General features: G+C 42.0%; 1 protein-coding gene across 1 annotated transcript in view; it reads right to left on the minus strand.

The window, feature by feature from the left end:
• LOC124613499 (methyl farnesoate epoxidase-like) overlaps window positions 1-22,172 on the minus strand; it is a 150,667-nt gene extending 128,495 nt beyond the window's left edge. The window contains exon 1 of the mRNA XM_047142206.1: window positions 22,055-22,172. Within this exon, the coding sequence (XP_046998162.1) occupies window positions 22,055-22,172 (118 nt within the window). The remainder of the gene's footprint in view (window positions 1-22,054) is intronic.
• Window positions 22,173-23,460: the final 1,288 nt, after the last annotated feature.

Below are 23,460 nucleotides of genomic sequence, written 5' to 3' on the forward strand. Positions count from 1 at the left end.
TTTATTAAAAAAAATTTAGGAGTTTTCACATAAAAAATTCGGAGATATTAGTTTTTAGCACGTCTCGTACATTCAAGGCACGGCTTCCCTGGACTGTTCTGTCTGTAAAAGTAGACACTCGCGAAGAAATAAATTTCGTCTTCTCTAATAGTTTTGGTCTCCCATCATACATTCTATTCAATGTTCTTCGTATTTTCATTAATTTGAATATACGGGGTGTTCAAAAAGTCTCTCCGCAGTGCCATATGATTGTTAGCGCGCGTGCCGTATGCCGCAGTGAGTATACCGAATGAAATTCAGTGAAATACAAGTTATTAATTTACTGAATATTTATTTTTACTTACAAATTTTCACATTAAATGTTGAAAGTGCCCCCCCTGTTGTTAAATTCACAATTAAATTCGTCTAATCATGTTTCCAAACATAAGCTGTAACATTTATTCTGTGACAAAAGCAGTGAAAGTGGATATTGCAGTTTTCATCTATGGATTTTGGACGGTTTTTACAGACAGTTGCTTTCGCTGCTCCCCAGAAGAAAAAGTCAGGTGGTGTTAGGTCAGGCGATCGTGGAGGCCAAAATCCCTGTGAAATTATGCGATCACCAGAAACATCAGCAAGCAGTGACATTGAAATGCGAGCTTTATGCGCGGTTGCACCATCTTGTTGAAAATAACCGTTCAGTATTTCACTTAACACAAGTTCACCTATGAATGGATAGACAATATAACTGCAGTATCGTTGTGCGTTTACTGTTTCGTTGAAAAACCCAGGCAGGCGAACAATCATACGGCACGCGGACTAACAATCATACGGCAATGCGCAGAGACTTTTTGAACACCCCATACGATCAATAAACTCAGCTAATCGTCACACTCAGCTTATTCCATTCCATTATTTTTGTCCGACCAGCTCGGACGGTTTTGATGTCAGTTGCAGCTTTAATCGTTTCGTTGTGGCTCTGGCCTGATTATCTACAACGATGGAACCAAAATTCCACAACAGGAGTACACTGCATCTGCTTTTCTATGCCCACAGCTCAAAGTCCTGGAAAGCCTTCAGACTGCCTAAGAGCGCTTCTATTTTTACGGCGAAGACTTAGCCCTTTTGGAAGATCTCAAGTTTGTATCTTCAACTAACATCTCCAAGATATTAATAGTGACTGATTCCCAGAGCGTCCTTAAAAACATTCATTACCGGAGGTAGAGTAAAACAACCAACCGTTGCAGTCTGTCCGTGGCTTTGGAATACGTTAGCAGTATGCGGTTGGGTACACCATCCATCTGCTGCGGGTGTAGTCCCGGTATGAGGAGGACGTTGATGTATTAGCGGAGAAGGCTGCCTCTATAGGCACTCTGTTTGATACTAAATTGCCTTTTAAGAATGAGGTTAAGAGCCATGGAAAACATCTGTAGCAAGAGATGTGGAACATGTCCCAACAAACGAAAGGGTGTTATCATGCGATGTTAGAATGTCGAATTCCCGCGAAACCGTGGTTTATGAGGACAAATTTGGACCAATCAACGATATCCACTATCATTCGACTCAGCTTCAATTTCGCATGTTTTCCTCTCCATATACATCGAATCCACGTTTACAGTTCTCCTGCATGAGAGTGTAATTCTGAATCGGAAGCTGATGCAAACTGCATCTTGTTTTCGTGTTCCACATTTTACTATGAAAGGTTGGACTTCTTGAAGACATTGTTTGGTATTGGATACCACTTCCCTCAATCAGCTTCTTCTCTTTTGCTTACTAAAGACATTCGCCTTTATAAAGCGACTGTTAATTTCCTTTAGGGTATTAGGAAAAGTCTATAGACTTTAATGGCCTGTTCATAGTTTTTACGTTTTGCTTGTAATCAGTTTCCGTAATGGTGTGAGCTGATAAACCTCAACTGTCTAATTTACCTCAAAATCTGTTTGTTATCGATTTAGAGTGGGCACAGTTGTGACAGCTTGAGATCTTATATCTGAAAAACTGAATTTATATATTCTATTCATACAATTCAGTGTACATTGTAACCATGTGTTTTAGATGGTTAAATAGACTAAGCGCTCTAGAGGCCAAATAAATAAAGAAAAGCGAATACTAACTGCCGCTCCGACCGACAGGAGTTACGTGCAGACAGACAATAGACGTCAATCGACAACAGTCAATAATGGACATTAACTGTTTGTTGCATAAATGCTATTAGCATTGAGTAATACTATGTAAATCACCTTTCAAGAGAGTTAAGCCGCTATGTGTATATTTAGAAAGATGGGAAAATAAATATATGTAGTTAGCATGTGACAATAACAATTCATTCAAGACCAAAAGCCTAAGCTGAAACTTACAATTTTCAGGATATCTTTGAAATTGTTAAGACTGACAAGAAACTGTTGACTAAAGCAGACGAAATGGGTAAATTCGATTTTGTCAGAGATTAATCTCATGATGGATTGTATGCATTCCCTGAGAAAAGAAGTAAAGCCCTCACAAGAAATGGCTGGATATCAATGTGACTTCATGCACATACACACCATCATTCTGTGTGATGGGTGCAACGGCCACCAGAATGTACTAATGTTCTTCATCTTTATTGTTGTTACCAGGCCCGGTAGAATGCGGAAGGGGTGTGAATAGCGTTAGATGCGAGTTATCAGCACTTCACAACGTTTCAAAGCGGTCTCACTGTGGGTCTCCATTTGGTCAGCAGGTCGAACAGTGCATTCTTCAGATTTGCAGGGCATTGGGATGTAACAGGGGCCCGACGTTGGACAGCGTGAGAAAGTGAGGGCAGGCAGTCATTATCAAGGGCCTAGTCGATCACGTATGAGTTCGCCGTACTGTACACCAGCACTATCGCAGCCCCTTCACATCCGCGCCTTTAATCCGAGAACAAGTAATGGACGCCCTGCGGCATTCTGTCATGCTGCACCATTTGTCAGAGACTAGCAGTAGTTGGACGATGGAGTTACCGTCCCTGAACTAGGCAATGTATATAATGCCGAAAGCTGGAAGTAATATATAGAAGGGCTATATAAAGGAAAGAAGGTGGAAGCCAATATTGTGGAAAGAGAAGCGAATGTCTACGATGTTGGGAGGGGGCTTCGATAAGGCGAGAAACATTCGACAAAACATGCAAGACCTAAGTAGAACGAGGCACTTGGATCAGGAGATACCCTCGGATATACTGTCGCAGAAGAAGCTCAGTAGCGCAGTCGCCATAGTCTAGTGGTTATTTTACTAGAATGTTGCATGGAGGGTCGTGAGTTCAGAACTCACCTGAACTGATGAAAAACTTTAATTTCTATATTCAGTTCGAGTACATTTCAGAAGTATCCACAAATGGCAAGAAGCACTGTACTGGAATATTCTGTAGCAGTATACATACTATATGTGTTCTGGCCAGAGGCAATTCGCTCCGCGCTCTTGTACGTGCAAGTGCTTAATAAACCTTCGTTAAGTGAAGTTAGTGTTCGTCATTCATCTAATTACACCTTCATCTACGTGACATTATTCTCGTGGAGGCCCTGGGTATTGGAACTTGCGATACCGCACTTTATCGACGGCACAGTGGCTCCCATCAGGCCACGACAGAGCCGCCGTTTGGGTGGCGAGAAATCCGAGTTCGACCCATATTCAACAGATCGCAATCTATCGGAGACAGAAGAACAAGAGGACGTCACAATGACAGCAACTATGTGCCACCACATGAGACATCCCTGCGAGTTCTATGGTGACGATGGCCAAGATCCAAACAAGTGGCTGAAGGTATATGAGCGTATAGCCAGATTTAGCAAATGGGATGACACCGTGTGTTTGGCTAACGTATGTTTCTACTTGGAGGGCACTGCCAAGCAGTGGTATGAGAACAATGAGGAGAAGTTCACAAGCTGGGAAGTATTCCAGGCGGAACTGCGCAAGTATTTCGGCGACACACAACGACAGAAGTGCAAGGCTGAAGATAAATTACAGTGCAGGGCACAGCTTCCAGGAGAAACGACAGCATTCTACATTCAAGACGTCTTGGAGCTGTGTAAAATAGTGGATCCTCGAATGAAGAAGTAAGGTAAGGTTGCACATCTCATGAAGGGTGTTGCAGAGGACTCCTGAAGGAGGTTTCGACAGCTGACGACTTCATAAAATGGTGTCAGTATATCGAGACAATTCCTCAAAAAAGAATCACATGCAAGAAGTTTGAACGGATTCCAAACGTCGTATCGATGTCTGTGATGGAGGAAGAAACTGATTTCACAAGTGTTCTTCGTCAGATAGTGAGAGAGGAATTTCAGAAGGCACTTGGATTGCACGTCGAGCAGGAAACCGAGACGCTTCAAGAGGTCGTAATGGAGGAAGTGGAGCAGATATTGACCCCAATCTCTCGTCCTTCATTTCCTTTTAAAACGGTAAAAAAGTCGAGACCCAGGCGAAGTTACGTTCCTACAATGCCGCATGAGGAACCTATTCGCACACCAAGGAAGACTGATGTCTGGAGGACCCACGATAACCAAGCAGCATGTTTCCACTGCGGACGACCGGAACATGTGGTGCGCTATTGTCGAGAAAGACGGCAGACATTTGATGACGCCCGCGCCAGAAGACAGCAGACCAATCTTAGCCGACGTCAACTCCGGGGAGACGAAGATGAACAAGAAGATGTGGGTGCAAGACGACGTAGGTCACCATCGCCGCAAACTAGCCGCTGGAGAGGATGCTCTCCAACACGCAGATCAATGTTTCCACCGCCGTTTGAAAGCTCCAGCCGATCACGTAACCGTTGCAACCTGGAAAACTAAAGGGTGCAACTTTCCTCGAAGGTGAGGCTGCCGAAGATAAAAATCCTCCGTCGCATATCACTACAAAAATGATAGGAGACTATGTAGATATCCTCACGGATGGTCGATCAGCCCGAGCTCTTGTGGACTCTGGAGCATAATATTCAGTCATTTCGGAGAAGTACCGTCGCCAGTTGCAGAAAACCGTATTCTTCGACAGTAAAACATGTCTGCTGAAGGTGCCTAATGGAAATATGTAAAACCTACAGGAATAAGTGTCATTCGTGTGGGTATAAGTGGCCATACACAGCCCTTAAAATTCATCGTCTCACAAGAGTATAGACGTACGTCGTGATCATTCCTGCAGTCGGCGCTAGAAAGGTAGCTGTCATGTGTCAGGCCATGCAACAAACCATGGATCTTGTAGTGGAATGTAAGAGAAACATACCACTGAAGAATATCTTGGTCATCCCAGCCTCTGTCGTCTTGTTTAAGAACGGATTCGGTGAATTGTGGGTAGTTAACTATCGCCAAGAACCGCAGATCCTTCCAAGACGCTTGTGGGTGGCAAATGCTGAGCTGCTAATTCCAGAACAGCTGAGCGTCATAGAAACCTCCCATGCCTAAGTCTGTGGGCGAAATAAGCGCTACCACTACGAGACAAGATCTTCTAGCTGGACTATCACCAGATCTCACTAAGGAACAACAGAAGAAACTACTTGCCATTTTTCAAGAGTTCTCTGATTGCTTCAATCCACAGGTGAAGAGCAAATTAGACAAATCGACGGTGAAGCACCAAATTAGCACTGGAGACCATCAGCAACGGAACGTCGAAGAAAATGATGAAGAATGACATCATTCGCCGGCCGCTGTGACAGAGCGGTTCTAGGCGCTTCAGTCCGGAACCGCACTGCTGCGGTCGCAGGTTCGAATCCTGCCTCGGGCATAGATGTGTGTGGTGTCTTTAGGTTAGTTAGGTGTAAGTAGTTCTAAGTCTAGGGGACTGATGACCTCAGATGTTAAGTCCCATAGTGCTTAGAGCCATTTGAACCATTTGAATGACATCATTCAGCCTTCGCAGAGCCCATGGTCGTCACCAGTGGTTCTTGTCAGGAACAAGGATGGCAGTTGGCGCTTCTGTGGTAATTACAGGAAGCTTAATAAGATAACTAAATAGGACGTTTACCCTCTTCCACGAGTTGACGATACACTGGACTGTGTGAAGGGGGCTAAGTTTTTCTCAACCATGGACATCTACTAGGGATACTGGCGAATCGAAATAGATGAGGCTGATCATGAGTCAACTGCATTCATCACCCCTGAGGGCCTGTATGGGTTTAAGGGAATGCCGTTTTGTTTGCGTAATGCACCAGCAAATTTTGAACGGATGATGGATAATCTTCTAAGGCACCTGAAGTGGACGATGTGTCCTTGTTATTTAGATGACATTATAGTGTTCTCAGAGACATTTGATGATAACATGAAAAGACTGAGGGCCGTTCTTAAGTGTATGCAACAAGCCGGACTGGAACTTAATCCAAGAAAGTATCTCTTTGGAGCAAAAGAAATCAAAATACTTGGGCACCTTGTGTCAAACGAAGGTGTGCGGCCAGACCTAGAAAAGGTGAGAGCTGTAACGAAATTTCCTATTCCTAAAAGTATTAGAGATGTGAGAAGCTTCCTCGGATTGTATTCTTATTACCGTCGTTTTATCAAAGACTTTTGTATCAAAGCCAGGCCACTGCAAGAGGTGTTAAAAGCCAATGCTAAATTTATCTGGGGTGGTGCTCAACAAGATTCTTTCGATGTGCTGCGAAAATCTCTGACGACTGGCCCTGTACTTGGTCTGTATGATGAGAGAGCACCTACAGAACTACACACAGATGCCAGTGGGTATGGGATCGGTGCTGTTCTGGTGCAGATTTCGGATGGAAAAGAAAAGGCTATAGCCTATGTTTCTAGGACACTTACAAAAGCCAAGAGAAACTACTCAACTACAGAGAGACAAATATCTTGCTGTGATCTGGGCCACGTGCAAATTTCAGCAGTATCTCTATGGAAGGCCATTCACAGTTGTTACAGACGGTCATTCACTTTGTTGGTTGACAGGTCTTAAGGATCCAACAGGACGACTCGCCATAATATTGCGCTGTATGTAATAAACTATCACTTATTGCAGACATTTATCTCATTCAGTTTTCTGACAATGGATATGGTCGTTCCATGACAGATTGCCATCCATCTGAACATGTAGGAAATCGGATTTTTCAGGCTCACTAGTCATATTCCCATTTCGTGTAATCCAAATCTCAGTTTTAGTTGAATTGTGCGTTAGAAACTGAGTCCTACTGTGATTTAGCATCAACTTCGTTTATATTACCCATGAACTTATGTCTCAAGCTGCACTATTTGATACAGTGCCTGTGTTGGACTCAAAGACCTTCACTACCAAGCTAGTGACAGAAGCAAACAGAAATACAGGGTTACTCTAAATGATGGACCCATTCTCAAAACTTCGTATTTATTCAAGTACAAATCCAAAATGAACAAGCTTTATACAAAAGAAAAGAGGCAATTTCAAAGCTTTTTTCATAATGTTTGATATTAATTTAATGAATTTAATAATTTATAATAAATTGTAATTAATTAGTTTTTAATAATTATTTCATAAATATAAATGTGATAAATGTTCAGTGAGGCCACAATTGGCTGCACAGCAAACATCGACGCGGTAGCCAAACTCGTCTCACACACATGAAAGCGTATCTGCTGTTACTGAGAGCACAGCAGCAGTGATCTAGTCCGTAGATCATTCAGAGTGGTTGGTAGAGGCGGGACGTAACCCCATAAAAAATAATCGCAGGGTATGAGATCAGGAGGTGTCAGTGGCCAGAAGTGCAGAGACAGGTCCTCAAGTCGCCTGCAACCGATCCAGCACTGAGGAAGGGAGTCATTCAAAAAGCCTTATACATCACAATGCCAATGGGGCGGAGCTCAATACTTTTGGAAAATGAAGTCCTTGGAATCTTCTATAACTTGAGGGAACAGCCATGGTTCCAACATGTCCAGGTACGTGATTCCTGTTACAGTTCTTTCCACAAAGAAAAATGGTCCATAAACCTTTGCATTAAATACGGCACAGAACGCATTGATCTTCGGAGAGTCTCTTTCGTGTTGTAATAGTGAATGTAGATTTCCTAATCCCCATATGCGAACATTGTATCTGTCGACTTTTCCACTAAGATGGAACGTCACTTCATCGCTAAAATTTCCCCGCTGTAGAAATGTGTCATCCTCCGTCTTTGCTAGCGCATAACCACAAAATATAAGGAGTTTCCCTTTGTCATTGTAGTTAAGAGCCTGCGCAAGCTGTAATCGGTAGGGCTTGTACCTCAAGCACCGACTCAGAACTTTCCACACAGTTAGTTGGAGTATTCCAAGTTCTTGACTGGCTCTATTGGTAGTCTTACTGGGACTGTGCACAAACCTGCCTTGAATCCGTCGGACATCGTCCTATGACACACGCGGTCTGCCTGTGCTTCTTCCTTTGCACACACTCCTAGTTTGTTTAAATCGCTTAAACCAAACGCTAATGCTTTTGCAAGTTGGAGGTTGAGTACTGAATTTGGTGCGAAATTCCCGCTGCACTGTAATTTACGACTCACTTTGGGCGACCTTAAGGCCGCAGAAAACCTTATGCTCCACAGTCGCCATCTCACTCGAGACTGACAGTGAAACGGAATGACGGCGCTATTGCCGCGCGAACTCTAGCGGCCGCTTCTGAAACCATCACCGCCTCCCACCAAAAACCTTGAAACTTCCTCTTTTCATTGGTATATAGCTTATTCATTTTGGATTTTTACTTGAATACTTAAGAATTTTTGAAAATTGACGCATCATTTAGAATAACTCTTTATTTTAGAATTACTTGCTATATTAGAAAACATATCATTTATAAGTGTAAAATACAGTAGTGGTCCCAGCACCGACCCCTGAGGAACCCTTCACTTAAGTGTACCGCAATCAGACTCTGTGTCAGAGCCATTATTATTATTGTGGATAATCAGCTTTGGCATCTGTTCTTCTAGTATGAGACGAGCTACTCCTCTCATTCCATTAATGGTCCAACTTCTGTAGTAATATTTTGTGATCAACATAATAAAACGCGTAACTTAAATCGTGGGAGACGTCTAGTGTTCGCAACTTTTTGTTTAATCCATCTGGTAACTCACAGAGAAAAGAGAATATAGCATTTTCAGTTGTTAAACCACTTCTAAAACCAAACTGAATGTCTGACAGCAAATTATGGGCACTGAAATGATTAATTACCCATATACATACACAGCCTTTTCAATAACTTTAGCAAACAGCTATGGCACATAAATAGATCTCCAAATGTCTTCATTATCCTTTGATACATTTTAGGGTTTCGTACCTCAATTGGTACACACGGAACTGTTATAGGATCACTTTGTTGTACATCGGTTCGTCTATGTACCTGTCTGTCTGTTTGTCCAACTGTTAAGAATCCTTTTTCGCTGGAATGGGTAGGTGTATCAAGTTGAAATTTGTATCACATCGTAAGGTCTACTGTCTCTTGCGAGTGCAAAACTTTAAGCTTCTACGACAACGCAACAAACAGATACGCCCATTTGTGTTTCATATTTTGACTTCTTGCCAATATTGATATCGATAACAGGCAAAAAAACTTCGAAATTTTCGATTCCTGGGATGCATGAACTCTAGGTATACATAATTAAGTTTGTACTGATGCCTCGATGCTTGAGTGCTACACGCACGTATACTGATTTTTCTTTTTAAGGTGGTTTCACTTGAGTACTTTAATCGTGCAGGAAATTGACCATTCCCTAGGTTTCATCAGTTTAATTATCGATTCAATCTCACCATAGTTAGTAAAAGGAGGTGCATTTCAGGTAGCAGTCTTGGAAAGCCATTTCTAAGAGTGTTATTTGATTACCTGGAGAAACTATGTTTTTATTTAATTCAAATTCTCGATTGGAGTAATTGCCAGTTTTTCTGTCATTCAGGTTGCACTTTAGTGCTGTTACCCTGTTTTAAACCTAACGGGAAGCAGCTTTCAAAGTGCACGAGAAAAGAGTTGAGAAAAACATATTTATCGTCTGTGTTATCAGCACTGAAAAAATACTGTCATTCTAAGTTTTAATGAGGCTTAAAAAGTCTCTGGATTAAAATTTATAAATAGTTTGCAATCGTCATTTACCATTTGACTATGGCTGAGGAGAGCTCGGTCGAAATCTCGTGGTATTTTAACCACTTGACGAGGCTGGAAGCCTGAAAAGATTTTATTAGTTTGTAACTGTATTAAACACATGTATGAGCAAAAAACCCTTTTAGTTTTAAAGGCTTTTGCACTATGACCTGAAAGGCCATTTACCCTTTTACCAACGCAATGCTCCTCTAGTAACGAAGTAGCAACAAGAACGTTGGCTATAGTTTTCTACCGTTTTCCTGCGCCTCGGATGGACAGAATGGATTCAGCAACAGATGATATCAATTTAGGTGATCTTCTGGCATCCTTTCCCTTTGGCCAACATTTGTTTATGGCTCTCATTGGTTGGGCCAATCGGTTTCGAACGCAAAGCCGACCTCGAAATTATAGCACTTTCTTCAGCTTTCCGCTTACATCTCGAAAACTATACGTTTTTCGAAGATGACCACTCAGTCGAAATTTAAAGTAGACAAAATGTACTAGTCAGGATTGATTTTGACGGACGGTATCGATGCTGGAGCGCTCTGGAAAGCAGTGATTTCTTGGCTTTTCTGCGTATACGTCAAAAACACCAATTCCTACCGCCTGCAACTCTAAGAATACACAAGTTGTCAACAAATCTCCTACATCACATGAAAGCACATTAACTTTTCCTACTAGAAAAGTTTGTAACTATCAATTGTCTCATAAGGAGGAAGGGAGCAAAGCGAAAATTACGAAGAACGCTTTCTGCGTCCTACATGCAAATGACCACTCCCACCTCGTTTTGTGCGGAGTAGTCATTTTAGAAAAAAGCATAGTTTTCGAGATACAAGCGAAAAGCGGAAGAAAGTGCTAAAATTTGGTGGTTTTTGGCGTTTTTCGTTGTGATGCCGTCGTTCGGCAAGGCAGCAAACTTGAAATTCGGCTTTAGCACGCTAAAGAACATATGGAATCGCTGAGAAAAAACTATAACAGTTTCGTTACGCAATCGACTGTTCTGGATACCAACTGACACGACTAAAAGACCGCTCCCCCTCTTCAGGATTCACGTATTTGTCTGACCTCTCCATAGGTACCCCTCCGTTGTGGTTGCACCTATTGTACGGCTGTCTGTATCTTTGAAGCAAGATTCGTTATTCCATGTCCATTTTATTCTGGCACCTCTAAACTTTAATTTGATATTCTCCAAGTCTTTCATTATTCATTAAGATAGCTACTTAATGAACTGTTGTCTCGATAAATGGGGTGACGACATTTTTTCTGTTAATAAAAAACGAAACCTCCGTCCGAATAGACCGTGGAAGGTCCAACGGTATCCACCAACTGTCGTGTCATTCTCTGCCGATAGTCGTCACTGGATGCGGATGTGTAGGGGCACATGGTCAGCACACCGCTCTCTCGGCCGTTGTCAGTTTTCGAAACTGGAGCCATTACTTCTCAATCAAGTAGCTCCTCAGTTTACCTCACAAGGGCTGAGTGCAGCCCGCTTGCCAACAGCGCTCGGCAGACTCGAATGGTCCCCCATCCAAGTGCTAGCTTGGTACTTTCGGTTATCTAGCGGGAACCGGTTTTACCACTGCAAAAAGGCTGTTGGCTCTTCCTGTCAATAGATTTCAATTTATCAGCCTGTCACTGTAAGCTATTGACTGCACAGAATGGAAAAAACTTTTTCGGATAGACCTTGTTTGCGTTTCATAACTGTAAACACGTTAATCAGTACAGGACAATTCCTGTCTCTAAGGGAAGTGTGATAGTGAATACTAGCTTCCCTAGCTCTCTGGTTCGTTGGGGTGTTTATGCTCCCTGATGGCGCACCCATCTCGCTGGGAATGTTTGTGTTAACACTAACGTAAACTCCCGTGGTCAACAAGGTGTAGATGTTAACGAAATTTGTCGCAATAGCGAATATTTTTAACATCGGCTGAAATAGGCATGGAAACCATACCTAATGGTAACAAAGGAAAAATTTTGCCGGACCGGGATTCGAACCCAGGTTTCCCGTTTATTCCGAGCGGTCGACTTAATCTCGGCTATCCGCCCTTATCCTGGTTTTCGAGGTCACCCGTTTACATTTCTATTAAGCACCGTCAGATGCTCGTCAACGACATCGCTATGACAAGCACGGTGTGGTATGTACAGCTTTCGACAACCAAGGATCACCTTAGTACCCAAACTTTTCGGTTGTCTTCAGAATCCGCACGCAGGCGAAACGCTGCAGTGTCCGTGGCAAAAGGGATGTGCTCCTTTTAACTACAATTCGGCTGCTCATTAATGTCATTATGAGTCCAGAAAAAAGGACACTGAATAATTATTAATTATATCTAAGATCTTTTATGAAAATTGCATGGTAATTCTGTCATATGATATTGCATACGTTAGTCAGTATGAACCTCTGCTCTCTTATTATCCGAAGGAATCACGGATGTGGGTCTTTAAGAATCCGGTAGAGACCATGGTTTGTAAGTTGATTATTCACTGCCGATGCAGCATTTTCGTAGTTCATGCAGGCATTATGTTCGACAACAACCACCTTTCGCATATAAATTGGGTTCAAGATTGAACTGCGTGAAAAATCGTATAGTTGACAACTACCTCAGTGATTGACAGTGACTGACACATCCCCAGTGGGTCAGGCGCCAGCGTCGTCATCCAGATGGTGCAAACTCTGATGATGGTCCGTAACTAGAAGGCCGAAACCTGTCAGAATTTAACATCGGCTGCGATATCAAGACCGCTTTTAAATAATTTTATGACAATTAGATCGCTGTTCTCCGATAATGTACTATAAAATTTTGACTCCTACTGTAGGTCATGTACGAAACTGCATGTTCTAGCGAATAAAAGAATACGGGAGTGGGCATAAACAATTATGCACTTATAGCAATCCTACATGATGGAGAGCACTTCATATCAGCATGGCATCAAGTTGTTTGCAGTATTGCTAATCCGTATGTTCTGAAACAGGTGTTCGATTGCGAAGATTATTAGAAAAAATTTCACGAAAAATTCAAGTCTCTCTTCCAACCTGATTCACGAGAAATCATTGAACGTCAGTGTAATATCTCAAAGTACCTAGTCCCATCATAACTTGTCTTCTCTTCCTCACCTATGTAATAAATTCATGCTTCCTAATTTTCTTTAATTATAGTTCAAAATACCGAAATAAAAGTCGATATATAGACGTTCTGGGTAAGCAGTCTAGTCTGCAATTTAAGTAGACTACAAAGTGTAAATCCAAGAAATAATTTCATCTGTTATTTCCCTTTCCCAATACGTGCAACGTAATCTTCCACCCGACATCGTTTCCTGCAGTTTGCTTCAAATACACTGTAGTTACACAATGTCGCTAATTACTGCGTAATAATACACTTCTCATAGTCGGGGTTCACAGTCATGCAGAAACTTTTAAAGGACACTATATTCGCCGTTGGCTGTAGCAACTATTTATTTCACAACTGAAATTTCGACTTCTCTGCCATTTTCTTGTGGTTCTGCAAAATATTTTGTTTCAGGTCATGTCATCGTCAAAACTAATCCTTTTCATTGTGCTGACGATGGCATACATGTAGGAGGATTTTAAAGTCTGACATGAGCTGAAGCAAAATTTTTTTCCTTACCACTTTAAAAAGGGCCAAAAGTCGAAACTGCATATGTGAAATAAGCAATTTTCACGGTCAACGACAAATATGATGCACAAAAAATGGATCTACATTATATTACTTTTATTTTATTTGGAACAGTATGAATTAATTCAGTTCCGCCATGTCGTTCGCCTGCTTTTGCAAGAACTCAGTCGAGCTGTAGACTTATTTGGGAAGATGTTTCCTACAAGATCATTCTTGTATATCAGGAATGGGATGCAGAAACACGAATGAAGATGGTCAAACACAGCCTGAGGTACCAAATGCAGTTAGTGTGTCCCCAAAGGCCATTAAACGACTGTGGACTCGCGTAAAAACAACGATATATACGAAGATACGACCAAGGACATTCATCAGTCCAACCAGCCGTACGCCAGTACACAGTTTCAGGGAAATCAAGAGGACTGGAACACCGCAAACCTATAAATGCATCGATCTGCCACAGAATACCACTGACTTATTTAGCAGCAATATGTCAGTAGTACCGCACACACTAAGTGCTTAGTTCAGTTGATCAGAACGGTTTTTTTCATCACCTTTTAGCTACAGTGAATGGTCATATTTGAAACTGTTCCAGACACAAATTTCTTCCCAGCACGTGAGAGGGCAACCTTACTGCTTTCGTAATTGTTTTCACCAGCGCAGTTCTTATTGTTACCGTTAGTCGCGTTTAGTGCTCGATCGAAGAATTATTGTCTATTGTTCTTAAAAGTATCATTGACTGATTTTCTGCAAATGGTCTCGCCTTCGATTTTAGAAAGACCCAACATATTCAGTTCTGCACATGTAGAGGTACTAAACCAATGATAAGTATAACACACGATAAGGAAATAGTAAACAGGATGCAAATTTCAAAATTCTTAGGGGTTCATAATGATGAGAATTTAAATTGGAGAAAACACATTTTCGAACTCCTAAAACAACTTAGTACAGACAAATTAGCGCTTAGAATCTTGACAAACCTTGGGGAGAGACAACTCAGTATTTTGACATATTACGCATATGTTCATTCATTAATGTCATATGGAATAATGTTCTGGAGTAACTCATGTTTAAGAAAGGATGTCTTCACTGCCCAAAAAGGTGCTGTGAGAATAGTCTGCGGTGCTCACCCCTGATCATCTTGTAGACATCTATTTAAGAAGTTACGAATTCTGACTACTACTTTGGAGTGTATTTATTCCCTCATAAAGTTTGTTGTAAATAATCCATCACTTCAAGAGGAACAGCGAGATAAATATTTAGAATAAAAGATGGAAAAATGATATTCATTACTACAGATTAAGGTTTTATTTAGAATAGAAAAGGGTGCACAGTGCTGCAACGAAACTTTTTGATATTGTGCCAGTGATATAAAATCTCTAACAGATGGTAATGTAAAATTTGATAACAAACTGAGAACGTTTATCCTTGACAACTCCTTCTATTCCACACAAGAATTTCTATTACTGCTATGTGTAAAAGGTGATGGGTAGGAATTACTAAGTTACTTCTGTACATCTTTCTTTTTCCTTTTTGAAAAAAATGGAATATTCTGGATGTAACCGTGTGTACAAATTAATTTGCGACGTGAATATACAATGACTCCTTCCACACCGTTAGGATCTATCATGCAAAATGATCCATGGAACATGTTACTAACTAACCAACCAACTAATGGCCCTGCCCACTGTTATACGTGGATAAATCTTTTTGCTTAGCAATAACTGCAACTAGACACAATTGTTACGTCTTATTCACAGCATGACGGAATGCAAAGACTACTTGATACTGGTTCTGCATTAATAATTATGTAGCGCGTGATACCGATATTACACCTTAGTCTCCAATGCAGTGTAAATTTACATGTTAGGAAGGCTTTTCTGAATCTATAGGTGTAGATTGTAGCCTTGTACGGAAGTGAATCTAGAGCGCTAAGCAGTTCCCACAAGAAAATAATAGAAGCATTTTAAATGTGATGCTACAGAAGAATGCTGAAGATCAGATGAGCAGATCAAGTAATTAATGAGAAGGTAATACCGTTTGCAGCCAATACTTTTTAGATTGAGCTTACATAGGAACAGTTGGCTTGAAAATTTGCATAAAACCTGTGTTCGAACTGAAGACCACAACTTCTACAGCCTCCAAACAATATTGGATGGTGTACAGAGCACATGACTGGAACAGCATTTTGTTCTTACGTTAGATGAGCTGAAGAGGTGGTCAAACCTAAACAACAACGCTGTAGGAATGGCATTCACTAATGTACTACATTACTGACAGGAAAACAAGATACTGTGAGATACAGTGTCGTGCAGAAGGTGGAAAATAAAGTTTTTATTTCTATTCTTTGTATGCCATTCTCAACACAGGCCCTCTAACCACAATGTTGGCAACCAGAAAGTGATTAGCAAAACGTGATGCCTGTAATTAGAGATCACTGTGCCCTCTCTGATGGAGAATAAAAGTTGTTGATTATTGAAGTTCATTATTCTGAGGATTTAGGATGATGTCTGGGATCCATAGAAAATGCAGTTTACTATAACAGTTTTCACTATATTCTGAAAACGATAAAGCATAAATTTTTCAGACAAATGATTACCCTTATCATCTGTTGCATTATCAGAGCTGTTCAGAGTCTATTGTGCGCATCTTGCTATCCCTAGATGACGAAACTGTTCAATAACTGTTATCGATATAAATGTTCAAAGTGAATGCTCGCCAAAATATAACGTTAATACTCATCGAACGCCACGCTAGTAATGATAGAAGCTCTGTCCTGCGGCGTCACGTGAAAATACGACATACGCTAACTGAGACTAAATCACTGGAGTCGCTCTGTAATTAACACTTTACCCCAATGCGCACTCACTGGTAAGTGCATATGGGGTTAAGTAACACGCATCCAAGGCTGTTCCTGGCAACTGCACAAACGCGATGCGGCTTCTGACACGGAGTGCGCGCTGATACGAATCTAGAAGAGAACTGGGGCCTTACTCTAGCTCGCACGCTCATATTTATATAGTCGCGCTGCAGACCGCTGAAGGCGCAGCCGACAACATTTGCCTTACTGACTAGCCAATGAAGCTCTCAATTTAATTGTGCAATCAGCACACAGGTAAGTATCTATAATAAAATTCTAATGTGGCTAGTTTACATACTTTTGGCGAGTGAATTATTTTAGTTGTACTGCACGCAATAGATGAGCTCTGAACTTTCCCTTTGGAGAGACGCTACAGCTATAGTTTTATAGCTACCTCTTTGAAGCTTCTCACATTTTTTTATTATAGCGTATCTCCATTCTGCCTAAATCTAAACATCCAAGCTTTATATAATCACTTACTTAATCTATCTTGCTTTTGTACTTTTAGGACACAAAAACAGAAAATCATGAATTTCAACCAAAATATTACTTTGTGATATCCAGCATGCTGTTTCCATTAAATTGCAGTGAAAAAGAAATCCGAATATAAATTTTGAAGTTTCTAGCTCCTTCCTGTTGCGCCGATGATTTTTACGTAAAATGTCCAAATATCGAAAACTGTTACCAAACTGAAACTTAACAAATTATTATTTTAGCATCAGTCTTGACATGATATCAACTTTTCAGATTATTTACTTTACCTTTAAGGTATTGCGCAACATTCGTGACATCATAGCTAATTACAGTGAACTAGGCTAGCACACAATGGAAAGCATGTGAATTCTATACGGCGTGAGTAGGCTGCTCCCATACAACAGTGTCTTCGCAAACGTGTGTTTTGGTTAAGAGATTTTTAACTGAAAGAACTGTGAGTTCGAAAGTCGTAAAGTGGTCCCTAAAGGAGCATAACGAAAGTACCAACGATCTCTATATGCAGAGTGGTTATATTTAAACTTTCGCTACTTGTAAGGGCCTCCATGAAAAGCAAGTGATCATAGGACAATGAATCTTTGTGGAAACATTTGTAAGCAAATACGTAAAAGAAATAACGAATAAACCGTTGAGAGAAACGCATTTTAACTTCTGTATGAGAGGGTAATATTTTTTAATTGGGTACTGTGTTTACTTTAGATGCTACAAACGTTGCTCAGAGTGACGACCATCATTGGCTGCCTCCCTTGCTCTGCTCATATTTAGCCTCCACACTGCGTCCAGAATTCTCAATCATGGCTACAGTAACTTCTCCAACAATTTGTGGCGCTATTGGTTGTCGGTCTCTTCGAGGAGCAATTCCACAAATCTTCAGTTAATTTGAAATTTTGAATCGTGTTCTTCAACTTCAGTGCAGAAAGAAAACCTCCCCGTATTCATGTAACGCGTCGATAATCGCGAGGAGCAGAAGTACTATTAATATTGCTGAGATAAAACAGCTTGTCCAGACCCATGTTGACTGTCTGTAGGTGTAACGCACAGTGATGCTTGTGTTTCAAAAATTGTTCAAATGACTGAGCACTATGGGACTTAACATCTGAGGTCATCAGTCCCCTAGAACTTAGAACTACTTAAAACTAACTAACCTAAGGACATCACACACATCCATGCCCGAGGCAGGATTCGAACCTGCGACGTAAGGACAACACAACACCAAGTCCTGGAGCGGAGAAAATATCTAACCCTGCCGGAAATCGAATGCCGGACTCTTTAGGTTACAATTCGTCGCGCTGACCGCGCAGCTACCGAGGCGGACAAAATACCAACATCGAATAACTGTTTCTCAAAGAAATATTTATATCCTGTTGCTTAAAGTTCAAGCCTATTAATCAATGAAATAATATGTTGATTATTCTTGTCGATGTGCAACGGCATTTTCTCAGTCACTCATATTACCTATTTATAGATTTATAATTTTTAGAGCGACTTAACATTATTGGCATATAAGAAAATTTTTGCTCTGAATATTTTCTAGCTTTATTTCCTAGCGGGCTCGAAACAATCGATTTCATTATATGAGAAAGTAATTTTAGGACATTAGCTCACAAAAGTGACTTTCATAGTAATATTGACAACATTGGTACACAGCACTCTCTGCGATGGAACATTGGTACGAAGAACCTTCCACCACGCAACATTTGTACGAAGCACATTTGCCAGGCCATATCAGTAGGATATTTTGCATGTACACCTACTCCAAAAGGTATTCGTCTAATGTATGAGTTTATGTTTAAGGGTGTATAATAAAATGTCGTGTGGCTAGGGTCTTCCATCGGGTAGACCAGTCGCCTGGTGCATGTCTTCCGAGTTGACGCCACTTTTTTTTCTCATTTTGTTCGAAACTGGTTGGCGTATTTGGTCGTAGCGGACGTCAGATGACATCCGTTGAAGCTCGTTGTTGATACATTCACTCAGTTTTTTTTTATTACAGAGGCCAGCCAGTTAAATGAAATGAGAGTATGGTATTGTTGACTGGCAGGCCCCATCCGCTGAAGTTCGGCCGCATAGTGCAAGTCTTACTTCAGCCGACGCCACATTAAGCGACTTGCGTGCCGGTGATGGGGATGAAATGATGATGGGGACAACACCAGACTCAGTCCACGTGCGGAGAAAATCTCCAACCGGGGCCCGCTGCATGGGAAATCCGGCAATCGATCCCGAGCCCCTTGACATGGCATTCTGTCACGCTGACCACTCAGCTATCGAGACGGACAAGGGTGTATAGATAGTGATAAATTGCCAGAATGGAGTACATCATGGACATCGGCCTGTTTATTAATGAGTGAAAAAGAGAAAACAGTAAGAAACACAGATTTTTATTTACATAAAAATATTTAACCATTTAAAATATTTAACCATTCAAAAGAAACACAGGCAATTTAGTATATAAAGTAATTATTCATCTGCAGTACTGAAAATGAAACTCTGATCATGAGATATTATGTTGAATCGTTAGTAGGCCCTCTTATCCTCTTTATAATCTCTTAAATTCACATTGGCGCGAATTTCACCACAGATTCTGTTGTCTGCATTGCAATTTTACGCCATTTCCCTCGCAGAGCGTTCTTTGGATCATTCCCATTGTATGTCTGATGATTCGTCATCTAGTAAATTTCATAGATTCTCTGCTGGATTAATATCTAGGGATTGCGGTGCTGCAGGAATCCAGTGGGGAGCCACAGTCTTGCAAAAAAAAAAAAAAACAACTAGAACTTAGAACTACTTAAACCTAACTAACCTAAGGCCATCACACACATCCATGCCCGAGGCAGGATTCGAACCTGCGACCGTAGCAGTCGCGCAGTTCCAGACTGAAGCGCCTAGAACCACTCGACCACACCAGTCGGCCGCAGTCTTGCATCTAGAGCTGCATATTTTGTATCATTACCTTGTGTGGAAATAAAATTCTTAGAAAGACGTGTATTATTCGCACTTGCGAATGGATGTGTTTAGGATGTTTATGTAAACCTTTAGGTTCATAATCCCATCAATGAAACAAAAATCATCACAACATTTTCACTCATGCAGCCCCAGACAAGTACTCAACTTCCTTCATGTTTACCTAAGGCTGTTCTACTTCTCTCTTCAAGTTCACAATTCTTTTTTCTCCATACTGTTACTCGCCCATTTGCCTTAAACAGCTTAATTCGACTCTCGTCAGTACACACAACTTTCTTTCAGAAATCAAACCTATCGGTTTTATGTTGCAAATGCAACTCGTTTCCTTCTGTTGATTTCACTGATGTATGGTTTTCTACGGGCGGTTCAGCCTCATAAAGCACATTTCTTATAGTTCGCGCTGAAACAGACTTTCCTGGATGCATCTGAGTAGCAGTAGCAAGTTTTGGAGCGCTTACTTTCGGATTATTCTTGACTTGTCTAAGAAGCTGTCGCATTTTTTCTCGGATAGAACTGCAGTTCGATCACTTCGTGATTGGTTCAAAAAGGAGAACAAACAGTCTCGACCGCAAAAAGAGGTTTCAAATCGGTTACCACACCAGACCGCTGTTCACAAGAAATTTTCTCAAAAATTACTTCATGACTGATCTTCACACAGTTTTGTTCTGATTAAATCTGTATATAAAGGTCTTCGCTGTACTGGAATGCCTGCCAATGGTTTCTGCGATTTATTGAAAAGATCTTCCCTTTCGAAGCAACCTTATTCAGATTTCTCCCTCTTCTTTTGTAGCTCCGTGTGATTTTCGACCCATATTACCTAAATATCGCGCAACGGCTTTGAAAACAGAGGGGTAACTGTGGTGTCACCGCCAGACATCACACTTGCTAGGTGGTAGCCTTTAAATCGGCCGCGGTCCATTAGTATAGGTCGGACCCGCGTGTCGCCACTATCAGTGATTGCAGACCGAGCGCCGCCACACGGCAGGTCTAGAGAGACTTACTAGCACTCGCCCCAGCAGTACAGCCGACGTTGCTAGGAAAGGTTCACTGAGAATTACGCTCTCATTTGCCGAGACGATAGTTAGCATAGCCTTCAGCTAAGTCAATTGCTACGACCTAGCAAGGCGCCAATTATCCTTTGCTATGTATCGAATGACGCATATACTGTATCAACAAGACCAATGTTCACCAATTGTGGATTAAAGTTAAGTATTCCAGAAGCTACGTACTTTTCTTTATAGCATTCATTACGTATCCTGTTTCAGACCTCACGCCAGCCTGCGTGAGTTTAAGCGCGTGCCTTTCGGTTACCCGTCACTGTGGACTGGCTGTCTTGTCAGTCCACAACAGTAACTATCGACAAGAGTGGATGAAATACAACTGCAAGGAAGAGGGGAGTGTGCCGGTACAGCACTATACCTGGGAGATGGCCGGGGTGGCCGAACGGATCTAGGCAGTCTGGAACCGCGCGACCGCTGCGGTCGCAGGTTCGAATCCTGCCTCGGGCATGGATGTGTGTGATGTCCTTAAGTTAGTTAGGTTTAAGTAGTTCTAAGTTTTAGGGGACTGATGACCTTAGATGTTAAGTCCCATAGTGCTCAGAGCCATTTGAACCATTATACCTAGGATCTTGTTTACTAGCCGGACACTTATTCGACATTTATTAGGAAATGATTTTAAATGTCGTAGATTTGTTCATAAATTAAGCAACATATGAACCCAAACAGCATTTTATTTCTAAATATAGACATCAACTGACGTAAGGAACTAATTACTGTTTGTTTCTTAGCTATATTTTTATGATTGTGCTTTTATAATATATGCGCTGAGGTCGGACGAATAGCTTTAGAAGTAGCAATATTGTTACCCTCTAGGTATAGAAGTGATCTACCAGCAAAAAAATCATTGAGTGGATTAGTGTCTTTAGAGATACTACTAGTTTTGTGTACCTCCCGTCAAACTTAGTTCTTGCGGGACGAAACATCACACTCGCTGAATCAGTTATATCAAAATATGATTTTTTAGAATTTTGCCGCCTCTTGGATAAATGTGCATGTCATAACTGCTACTCGGCGACAAGCCGACTTGTCAGCAACTGTTAAGGAGTAACTTTTGGGCGACCATGTACGAGTGTTAGCAAGTGGCGCCTCAGGTGGCGGGAAGCCCGGAGGGCGCCTCAGAAGCCCCCAGATCCATGCGGCCAGGGATAGCGCGGCGAGCAGCAGGGGTAGCGGCAGCGGAGGCATGTCTTCCCGTGTCTGGCGGCTGGCCCGGCAAGCACTGAGCAACATCGAATCCGGCGACAGACCGCCTCTCTGCCTACAGCAGAAGTGCAGGCAGGGGAGGGGAGCTCAGAGCAGGTCAGCCCAATTCCGCTGCTGTTCTGCACGCCGACGCTGGTGACGCGAGGACGGACAGCTCGTTCGCTCTACCTGCCCATATTTTGCAAGGTGCGTTCAACAAGTAATGCACCATATTATTCTCGACTCTTTTGGCTACAAAACCCTATTCTTCAACGTAACTCCGTTCAATGCGCACGGCCTCACACTGCCTTACTGGGAGGACCTGTATACCAGCATGGTACCACTTTCCTCGTCGACGTCGGAGCAAACGTCTTGCCGCATCAATAACTTCCACATGATCCACGTACTGCTTCCCGCGGAGTGCATCCTTCGTTTTTTTTTTTTCTTTTTAATCTCATTTTGCTCTATATTGGTCGATGAATTTGTTCGTGGCGGACGTCCGATGACAGCCGTTCAGGTTCTTTGTTGATCTGTTCACCCTGTTTTTTATTACAGAGGATAGCTAGCCCTCTGAACGAACACGCTGAGCTACCGTGCCGACATCGTTGGACCCAACAGACGAAAGCCGGAAAAGCGAGGTGCGGGCTGTTTGGTGGATGACGAAGAACAGTCCACTGAACATCTGTGAGCTCCTCACGGGTGAGCAGACTTCTGTGAGACCTTGCGCCGTCATGGAATTTGTTTCCATTTTTGTGGCAACGATGACGCTGAAGTTGTTTCTTCCGTTTCCTGAGAGTACACTGCAGAGTTGATCGCTGCACCATGAGGAAGGATATTAAACAGAAAAACCTCTTCACAGTCCCAAAAGAAAGTCGCAATGACTACCGGCTGACGATGCGTCTTTAAACTTTTTGTTCGGAGGGGAGGGGATGTGGCACCACTCCAAGGATTGCCGTTTATATCCGCTTCGAAGAGATGAATCCATGTTTTATCGCCTTTGACGATGTTCGACAAAAGTTATGACGATCAAATCCGTAACGCCCAAGCAATACCGCACAGATGGTCCAACATTGCTCTTTACGGTCTTCTGTTAGGCGGCGAGGAACACAGCGGTCACACACCTACGAGTACCCCAACTGGTGGACGAGTATGCCAGCATTATCAAAAGAGATGCCCAGTTGTGCAGCGATGTGTTGGATAGCGGTATGTCGATCACCTCCAATCAGAGTTCCGCGCGTTCCAACATTGCACAAATCACAGTCGCGTGCAGCCGGCTGGCACGCTGGAGATC

Source organism: Schistocerca americana, chromosome 4, assembly GCF_021461395.2.
Source record: "Schistocerca americana isolate TAMUIC-IGC-003095 chromosome 4, iqSchAmer2.1, whole genome shotgun sequence".
Lineage (NCBI taxonomy): Eukaryota > Metazoa > Arthropoda > Insecta > Orthoptera > Acrididae > Schistocerca > Schistocerca americana.